At 45.0% G+C, this 10,590-nt stretch overlaps 1 protein-coding gene across 3 annotated transcripts in view; it reads right to left on the bottom strand.

Annotated features, from left to right (window-relative positions):
• Positions 1 to 471: 471 nt before the first annotated feature.
• The window catches only part of PIP4K2C (phosphatidylinositol-5-phosphate 4-kinase type 2 gamma), a 36,002-nt gene continuing 25,883 nt past the window's right edge, over positions 472 to 10,590 (bottom strand). For all 3 annotated transcript variants that reach the window (XM_079966813.1, XM_079966814.1, XM_079966815.1), the window contains 3 exons: positions 6,706 to 6,961; positions 5,066 to 5,169; positions 472 to 2,390 (listed from right to left, as the gene is read on the bottom strand). In XM_079966813.1, the coding sequence (XP_079822939.1) occupies positions 2,310 to 2,390; positions 5,066 to 5,169; positions 6,706 to 6,961 (441 nt within the window). In that variant the 3' untranslated portion in view covers positions 472 to 2,309. The remainder of the gene's footprint in view (positions 2,391 to 5,065; positions 5,170 to 6,705; positions 6,962 to 10,590) is intronic.

Below are 10,590 nucleotides of genomic sequence, written 5' to 3'. Positions count from 1 at the left end.
CTACCGTTGCAAAGGATGGTAGTCTTTCTGGATGCATGAACACAAGATTTATTATGTATGAAGCTTGAGAGTGAACGAGGCACCATGACACTCGGAAAAGGCAGGGCAGCTAACAACCAACAGGTTCCAAAACTATTTTCAGTGAGAAAGTTCAAGCCAGGACAATTAAGTAGCACATAATAAAGGCAAGTGCATCCCAAGTAATATGGGCATCATCTTCCCCCTAATGCCAGCAGTAATAATGATTTTTATGTCCAGAACCATCGCCATGGCCAGTACAGGCATGCAAAGCGACCAATATTAGGGCTTGTGTAAGATCTGCGCCCCCCCCCCCCAGCATTTTCTCTTTGCTACTGGGGTACAGTTTTTAGTCCATATGAGCAAGAGCAGCCTTGTCGTTCCACTGGGCTTCTCCCATACTGGCAGAATAGGAGCAGCTCAGGTACAGCTGAATTTTTGCATGCAGACAACTTCTGGTTCAATAATTTATTTCTATGTGATACAAGAGTGAACTGGAAATACACAACGTCTTATACAATAAGAAACATTGAAAAGGGGCTGATAGTACAACAGCCCCAGGGCACAAGCATGTTTCCATGGCACAAGCTTTATTGCATTGAAGGAATGGCATCAAGTCCCAGCAGAACCACAATATTGGGGGCAGAGGGGAGGGAACTGATGGAAGAACCCAGCACTACCCCGAGTTCTAGGCCTAAAGCAGCCGGCTGGGTGGCTGTGCCGCTGTCAGAGCCGGCCATAAGCCTCTCTCCTTACCAGAACAGCTGCCATGGCGTGTTAAGTTGGTGCGCCAGTCCAGGAAGAGCAACTGGCCTGTGATCAACCTTGACAGCTGTGCTCTGCTGAACTAATGAATACACTATTACACAGGGGTGTTCACTTTAAGACACCTCACAGCTCCTTGGCATATAAACTGCTTCCTCAGAGAGCCCCATCACACAGCTACTGACAGACAGGTTGCCATCCCTCAGCATATAAGTTTGTTAGTTCAGAAGGAAACATTTAGAGCCCCTTTCACAAGATTGCGCGCACACACATAATGCTTCTGAAAATGCCCCAGTCCTGGGCATGGCATTTCCACATCATCCTGTCCCCAAAAGCTATGCTAAAACAGGGAGCGGATAAGGCTTTCGCCTTGACATTTTCTGGAGGCTTCAACTGGACAAGCTATCTTTGGGTGGAGCTGGGAAGCCAGGACTTACTACAGTCACAGCCTTACTAGTGAGCAGAGCTACTCAACACACTCTGGTACATACTGAAGCAAGGGGAACAGCTGGATGCAATATATTACACAGGGCCAGAATAATTCTGTCTCTTCTTCCCTACACACACCCATCTCCCTCTGCCAAAGCAGGCATAGCAAGCCACCTAGAGGACATTCTCAAATCCCCACTGGCCCCGAAGTAGCTCCCAAACCCTGAATCAGTTCTAATCCTCCTTTGGAGTGATGGCTGAGGGAGAATCATAGGACTTCTGAAAGCAGTCCTTCGTGGCAGAGGCTCTTGTTGTAAGGAGCAGAACTTTGGCAACAAGGTTTAGTGGAGGCTGCACTGCTGGGGGTGAGAACTGGAGTGCTAGGCTCACAGGATGCTCATCAGAGCCTCTGCTATTTACTAGAGTGCTAGAAGGAGCCAACGCCACTCAGGAGGGGTGGGTTACAGCACAACCTTCCAGCAAGGGGTGGGAAAGAAGAGGTAAAGAATAAGGAGGAGGACTTTGAAACACAGAGGCACTACCACTGGGTATCATGGGGTAAGTTAATATATACTATCAGTCACCCTCAGAGGGAATTGATTGCATAAATGGGGAAGAATCCACTTGACCCCCTTCTTTCAAGGCACAAGACTAAATTCTTATTGCATATTATTCTGTCTCTGAATAAAATACCATTAAACTTTATGTGCGAGCTTAGATCCTGCCCTGACCAGAGTCACCAATGTAGCATGTACCCTGTACAGTTTAGAGGATAGAGAATATCAATGCTGGGATGAATCAGAAGCCAGCCGTCTTTCTCCTACTTAGGTTGCCTTCAAAAGCAGCGACCTCTTTAGCGCTCTGGACGGTTGTTCATCCCGACAGAAGGTCAAAGATAAGGCACTTGATCCCCCAGACCAGCCACAATGGGGCTCAAGTCAACCCAACTCTCCTGCTGACCCAAACAGCAGGGGGGGGGAACCATCCCTCTTACTGAGAATTGGGGTGGGGGAGAGAGGGAGAACTACAGGTGGGGGGAGGAGGGCAGGAAAGCCTTTGATCTTAAGCTTCAGCCAACAAGACAGACTGCACAACTGCTAAGCAAATACATTCGTGACGAAGTCCAGAAAGCGCTTGGCATATTGTTCTGGATGCACCGTGGAGATCTCTGCACCAGCCTGAAATGGAAGACAAAGTGTCAACAACCACCATAAAATGCCCCTATCTTTCCACACATAACAGTTTGAGGAGCGAATATATTGCTAGGGCAAGGAAGAGAGAACATCTGAACAGAAGTCTGAAAATGGCCTTGATCAACCATTTCTCTCACACACATGTGCTTTCCAATGTCTCCTTTGGCATTATATAACCCCCAACCCTGGCCTAGTTTAGTACTGATGCCACTTTAGTTCAAGAAAGTGCCTCTGGCACAAAAAGGATTAAGCCAATTATGCAATAAAAATTACTTCGGGGGGGGGGGGGGGACTTCCGGGTTGGCGCCCCCGGCAATGGCGGAGCTCCTCCGATCGGGAGGAACTTGCTCCGTGGAAAGTTGGGTCTGAACCGCCATAGCGAAGGCGGAGACCCATTGAAATCACAGGCGGAAGAAGCTTGTGAACCTGGGATTCGGCCGGCACCTTTTGCGCCTCCCCTACTCGTGGGGAAACCCTGTTTTGGGGATCCGGAGCAACGTGGGGTGAGCGGCACGGTGCTTTGAATCGACCGCTTCTTTCACGGAGTGAAGTCGCATTGCTGTTGCCGGAGAGCGCTGACTTTTTCTTGTGGACAATTGGATTTTAAACAACAACCCGTGAGTAAAACGGAAAATTGGATCTTTAAATATCTTAATTTGGCATCGAACGGGGAAGGTTCAAAACAGGAAGTCCGCCTTCCCCTTTTGTAAATAGACTGAAGCAAAGAGCTTACAAGTTAAGGTCTCGGAAAGCCTTATGTAAAGGATTAAACTTCCATCAATTGAAATTATTAGACACCCCTTGGAAGCAGGAGAAGAGGGGGGAAATTTTGGACTGTGTATCCTGCAGGAGAGAGTGATTAAAATTAAATTACCACTGCTCTGAACCTGGGAACGGGCTCCCAGTGATTGACGTTTCGGGAGAGTTCATTGACAGCGAAGAGAACAGATGTTGACAGTCAGTTAAATAAGAGAAATATATTGTTTCCATTGTCCGCTTCTGCGTTTAAAAGGGAGGAAAAGTATCAGAAAATTGAAACTATCTTTACTTTTTGATCTGTGTTGGAAAAGATTGATACAAGTGGAGACTGTTCCTCTCTAGAGGGAGCTTTTGAAACTGTTACAAGAGTGGAGCTGGGAAATCTCCAGCTGCTTGATAAGAACTGTGAGAACTAGAAATTGACCTTGGATATTCAAGAATGTCGACAGGAGAAGCCTTATGGACTGCATTTTCTAAGATAAGCCACTTGTTGGAACAGCTTCATAAAAAGATGGATGCTATGACTACTAAAATTGACATTTTGGAACCAAAAGTGAGCACCAATACAGAAATTATTCAGGATTTGGCACAGGAATCTATTTCAACAGGACAAATTGCTGAAAAGGAGAAGGAGAAAGTTGCTGTTGTCGAACCTAAAGTAATACAAAGGGGAGCCTTAGCCTTACAGAGGCAAATTGAGGACTACAAGTTGAGGCCCTTTATGACTGAGACTAGAAAAAGTCAGATTTTGAAGATCGGAGCCTGGCCTGGACTAGAAAAGGAAAGTTGGAAAGATCCCTATATGCAGGGATTAACTGACTTTTGTAATATGGACTTGGGTCACGAGGAGATTGGAGTTCTGGGGGCTTTGGATTTGGAGGAATTTTGAAACATGCCCGGAAATACTTTATGGATCCTAGTTTTAATTATGGAAATCTGGCTGACCTGTCGAGATGGAATAAAAGTATCGTTGGATTGGAGTTTCCCCGAGATCTGCTCTTCAGCATCAAAGAATATGAAGAAGACTGGCAGAAGGGACGTGGAAAAGAGTTAAGAGCCTCGGACATAAGATCTCCAGGTTGATGGACTGTATGGAGTTGACGGAAGTGGCTGGTAGAGTCCGAGACTGGGGAGAGGAGATGGTGGAAGAAGATTGGAAATTTAAAGTCTATATATAGAAATATTGTAAAATTAATGAGTGATAGAAAAATGTTGGAAGGAAATTTTATGGCTTTAGCTGAAATGCTATAAGGAGTTAAGATTAAATAAGTATACCAATTTTAATGGAAATAAGATTTAAAATATGTTAAGACATTTATATGATAGAAAATAGAGAAAGATGGAAAGGAATTGCTGAAACAATTAATGGAAGTGGAATACAAAGAGGGAGGTGAGAGGAGGTCAATGATACAAGGGAATGAAAGACAGAATATGGAAAAGGTATGATGTATGTTTTTAAATTGTTTTTGTTTGGTTTGGTTTAGTTTATTGTGTTAGTTTAATGTGTTAAGGTTGTGTTTTGTATTGTTTATGTATTGTATTGTTTTGTTTTTTTTTCTTCTTTTTTTTTCTTTTGTCTTCTTTCTTCCTTTTCTTATTTATTACTTTTAAAGCTTACAAAAATTATTTTAAAAAATAAAAATAAAAATTACTTCGGAATAAATCATTCACATTTTTATCACCCCACCCCCTGAAGATGATGCTGTCTCACTAGTCCACCATTTTTGGTCTCTAGGTTGTGGCTACAAGTCACCACTATGGATGCTATGAAACTGACCAGAAGTCTGGAAATCCTCACGTAGGTGATGTAGTTGACGCTTTGATTTAGTAAGGCTAGCTGTGGGCCACCAGAGTCCACACCTAGGGGGCCCATTGTGAAGAACTGTGCAGGCCAGACTCACCCCGTGCTTGACGGTCTTAGCTGCATGGGCAGCCTTCTTCTTGGCATCATACTGTGTGAGGATGTCAATCAGGCCCATGAAATAAACCTCTTTCTGGGGGCTATCTGGAAAAGTAGAGAGTCAATGAAGCTCATGGGCACTGCTGCCCTCTGCATTCCACCCCCCCCCCCCCACACACACACCTCATGCCATGAGGCTCTTTCCGCATTGGATTCCAACAGGGCAAAATGTGAGTTACCGAATCTTAGGACTGGGTGGGGGCAGGAGGGAACCTGTCAGCACCCCCCCACACACACACCCAATGCATAAAACTACACTGTCAAGGGTACATGGGACGTAAGTAGGAATTAATAGGATGCACCAAACCAAAGTAGCATAAGAACTGAAAAATGCCCAATAACTCAAGAAAGTGAAACAAGCTCAAGCTGGGAGGAAAGATAAAAAAAGCCACATAAGGAAAATTAGTTATATCAGTTAAATTTGGGAAGAATCCCTTCCTGCCCCAAGTATAGCAAACAATTCACGAATGATTAATTCATTTTCTACATGTTTCTTCCTAAAGAAGCCTGCATTTCACAGATGAAGCCACCAAGTGGCAGCATCCAGAAAATACTACAGTGGCAGGAAGTGAACTTCAGAATCCCTATTATCAAATCTGACTCCTCTCCAGGAAGCAGATATCCACCTGACTCGCCTACAGCAAGGGCTGTGTGAGCCACCCTCTCTCCCACAAGCCACATTTTCAGCAATCAAAACTAAGCAAGTTGAGCAGATGTACACATCTTCTTATTTGTGTGTAGTTGAGCTGGCATTTAGATTCCATATTTAAGAAAGACCCAAAGGAGGAAGGAGTGATGACTTCAAAGAAGAGAAATCTGGCTCAGAGGGCCAGACAGGACTTCCAAGACCTAGTTTTTAACGGAAGAGTCTCCCATGAAGCTCTTGTGTTTTGTGTCCTATGAAGCTCTTCAGGATTACAGCAGGATCCACATCAGGCAAAAAATGAAAGCTTGTTCATGGGTATCTTGTGTAAATCTGTTTGACATCTCAGATCGTAGCAGGCACTAGCTGACACAGCTTTTGTGTGCACCCTCAAGGTCTACAACCTTTTCTTAAAAATTAAAAGGCGTTGAAATTTGGTGCCAAAGGGTAGATAACACACTTGCACTACAATCTTGCTGATGCATGCCTACACACAACAATCTAGTCAAGTTCTGTCTCTGATTTCTGCAGTTTTCTTCCCCAGTTAACTCCACAGCATTCATGGTAAAACTCTCTTTTAGCCATGTTTGCATGTCATGGTAAAGCATAGATAACCATGAGCGTGTAAATGGCTCCTACTTAACTTCTCTACAAGCATGGCTTGTTTGGGGGTGGGGGGAACCAGCCATGACTCCTAGTTGAGACACAAGACCTAAAACAAGGGTTGTGATTTGTGGCTTCCACAAGGGGAGAGGCAAAGGGAGAGCTGCTATAGATTGCTGCAATGTGTAAATAACTGGCTGGAATATCGGCCTTCAGTGAAATATACAATCAAAGGCACAAAGTAGGCAGACTGACTCCTGTGTCACAGAGGATAATTAAGGTGTCTTGACTAAAGACAAAGTTGACGTGGAAAGTTCCCTCTTATCCGTACTTACTTTCAGCACTTTTTATGGCATAGACATCAATGTAAGGGTCAAAGTCGCCAGGTCCCAAAGGCTTGTGGGAGTTGAGATAGCTGCCAATACCCTCAGGAGAAGTTCCATAGGAACCTACTGATGCCACACCCCCAGGTTCACCCTCTCCATCTTCCTCTTCCTCTTTCACATCCTCGTCTTCTTCCTGTTCAGCTCGTTGCACGTCATGGATCCCCAACAGTAGGCTGTAGTCCATAATTTTTAGTTGCACTAGGAACTGAACATATGGACACAATTGTCAATAAACTAAGAAGTTAACAATGGGCTTGCTTTCTAGTTATTACAAGTGGAACGCCTCTAAAAAACTGGTTGTTATCCAGTGCTGTCTCTGCATGAGCAAAACGAACGACCCCATGTGCAATGCAGAATTCTAATAATAATAATACCGTAATAATACCCCACCCATCAGACTGGGTTGCCCCAGCCACTCTGGGCAGTTTCCAACGGAATACAGGCAACAACCAAGATACGCGTGCCCAATAGACATGTGCACATGTACATTGTGGCAATCTGGAAGTGGATGGAAAAGGGAGCATAACGGGCTTATGCATGCTCCGCCGTTGTGCGTGATGATCCGGAATGAAACCCTTGTGCAAATCGGGGGTTGCCTGTTTTGCAAACATACCAAGGGTTAACTACAGATTAAATTACCTTTTGTATAGGAATTCAGCTACTGATCGTAAATGCAAAACCCAGAGGGCAGAATTTACTTTGGATTCATCAAGGAAAATAAAGACCATTTCCTCTTGTTTAAAAAGGGAGTGCAGTTTTAATCCAAAGGTGGCATGTGGTGTTTTTTTTTGGGGGGGGGGGAGGTGGGGGGAAGAAAAGAGAACCACCCTCTCCTGGCAGCCTGTCCCCATGATTAATTGCCTTGGCTGTTCAAAGCTGTGTACCTCCTTTGTAACTGGAATGCCTCCAGGTTTTGACTCTCAGACTCCTGTCCTTGTTCTGCCTCCGCTCAGTTGACTGAAGCACCATTAGTAATCAGTATTTTCTTCATAATGCTGAGAAAGTTGGCAAACCCACCAAAACTACTCCAGCACCACAGACTGAACACTTACACAATGGGAGCCAAAAATGTCATGCGCAAGTGAGACGACTGACATCAAGAGGAAGGGAAGGGGCCACAAACCATCCCACACCCCAGTATGGGGCCTTAGAGACCTAGAGAGCTTTACTTTAGGGTCTCAGTCCACGCTTGTGTGAATATGTGCCTCAGTTCTTCAGATGCTTAAGGCATTCTCACTGAGAGAAGTTAAAGCACTGAAGGAGTAGGGATTATTCGCTAAGCATTTACTTGTATTAATGGATGCAGTACTATTATTAATTATATATTTTTATTTCTTACATTTATGTACCACCTTTTTCTTCCAAGGATCTCAAGGTGGTGTACATGGTTCCCCTCCCACCCATTTCATCCTCACAATAACCCTGTGAGGTAGGTTAGGCTAAGAGATGGTGACTGGGCCAAGGTGAACGTCATGGCTGAGTGGGGATTTGAACCCTCGTCACCCAGGTCATAGGCCAACACTGTAACCATTATGCCATCCTAGCACAATAGTACCACTACTACTGCTAATAATTTGCATTTCTACAGCGCTTGAGAATGTTCAAAGCACTTCATGTAATTATCTCAGTAATCCTTACGGCACCACACACAGATAGGTCAGCAGCACCTGCAGATCCCAGGTGCTGGGTCAAGGCTGTAAGAATTCATATCTGAGATTTTGTTCCAAAGACTTCTTGGCTCAAATCTCACGTGCTTAACCAGAATGCTATAACAGCTCTTTCGGTGGAGGGACTCTACGACTCGTTCAAGTTTTCTCTCAACCATGAAACTCACTATCATCTCAGCCTTACCGACCTCACAATTGTTGTCAGGATAAAACAGAGGAGGGAAGAATTACCTCTGCTACAGGAAGGGAAAAATGCAAATGCAATAACATTTAATCCTTGTGCATGCGAATATTAACAACATATGGCTCAGTTTCCCCTTGTGCATCCATCTTTGAAGTAACCATCATCATAAATAAAGTTACACACATTTCAAGTATTCAAAGTTGTAGTTAGTGTCAGACTAGGCCCAGGGAGACCTTGGTTCAAAACCCCCACTCAACCACAAAGCTCAATGGGTGACATTGGGCCAGTTATACCTGAAGGAGCGTCTCCACCCCGGTCGTTCTGCCCGGACGCTGAGGTCCAGCGCCGAGAGCCTTCTGGCAGTTCCCTCATTGTGAGAAGCAAAGCTACAGGGAACCAGGCAGAGGGCCTTCTCAGTAGGGGCACCAGCCCTGTGGAACGCCCTCCCATCCGATGTCAAAGATATAAACAACTACCTGACATTCAGAAGACATCAGGGAAGTTTAATGTGTGATATTTTAATGTATTTTTAATCTTTGTTGGAAGCCGCCCAGAGTGGCTGGGGAAACCTAGCCAGATGGGCGGGGTACAAATAAAAAATTATTATTATTATTATTATTATTATTATTATTACTTCTCTCTCCCAATCTAACCAACCTCATTTCATTCTGAAATGAAATGAAATAAAATATTTCTATTGCACTGGGGAAGCCAGGGTTGACACACCTCTGGGTGTTTGCAGCTGAGGTAAGTTTGAATGCGAGGCATATGCTGCCGCTACCAGATGTACCCCTCAGGAAAGCAGAGGGGAATTTTGGGGTAAGCCACTTTGTGAACCCTTTCTGGAAGCGTTACGTATATGAGAAGACACCAGAGCACAGAAGCAGGGCATTCAAATAGAAGAATCCAAGGCCTTCTTCCCCTCTCTTTGCTCATGTGAATGTGGCCTGTGCAGACGCTTTCACAGAGACCAACTAGCAGAAGGGCATCCATGCTGAGGAAAATTTCAGGCAGATTATTCCTAGGGGCTGTCACTAGGTGACTCAAATTTCTGTCCTCAAAAATGCTTCAAGTTCTGTAAATCACGAAACCTAATTGTCTATCGTTTCCCTGATTTGGGTCACAAGCGATGTTCAGCTCTAAGCAGGGGTGGGGTGGGGAGGAATGTCAGGGTGGGACTCAGCTGATGGAAGGGAAAAGGCTGTGCGGAATACTAGGTTAGAAATTAGACTCCGAGCGTCTACAGCCTTCCCACCCCCCACCTCACATGCTATTAGCAGTCATTAAGGCTAGTAGGGTGAATCTTGCACTGCAGAAGCATTTTCAGTTCTGCAGACTCAGTCCCCAAGGAAATATAATAGCTGATGAGATAGTGGCTGGGAGCATTTTTCTAGTCTTGGAACCTAACCTCATCTCATTGCAGCAAATTGGGGTTGGGGCGGGTGGGGAAGATCTGCCATCCCCAAAAACAGTTCTATCTGCACTGTACAGCTTGAAGTGCTCCCCAAAGTGGTATGGCTTAAAGTGGCAATGCTTCCGCCAAAGAATCCTGGGAACTGTAGTTTGTTCAGGGTGCTGAGAGCTGCTAGGACACCACTATTCCCCTCGCAGAGCTACAATTCCCATCGTGCTTCGACATTCAATCCTTTTCTCAGGGAACTCTGGGAACTGCAGCCATACACCAAGTAACATATTTGATTGGCGACACTTGCAAAGCTCTGGGAAAGCCCAACATGCAGCACATGGGAAGCCCAATGATCTATGCCAGCCCTGGCAATCCGCTGTTTGTTGGGCCTTGCCAAGCACAGCACCTTGGCCTGCGCAACTTGACTTCCAAACTGCACGAGCATGAACAGGACAGGCAATTGTCAAGTCAAACTTGCCCACTAGGTTGCGTGGGAGATCAAGATCCATTCTGCTCGCTGGATCCAATTCTCCATCCCTGAACAAATAGTTACATATAGCTCTTAGGAACGGGTGGCA

The sequence above is a fragment of the Podarcis cretensis genome (assembly GCF_951804945.1).
Source record: "Podarcis cretensis genome assembly, chromosome: 2".
Taxonomy (NCBI): domain Eukaryota; kingdom Metazoa; phylum Chordata; class Lepidosauria; order Squamata; family Lacertidae; genus Podarcis; species Podarcis cretensis.
Note: the sequence above shows the minus strand (reverse complement) of the source record. Positions and strands in the feature narration are given on the sequence as shown.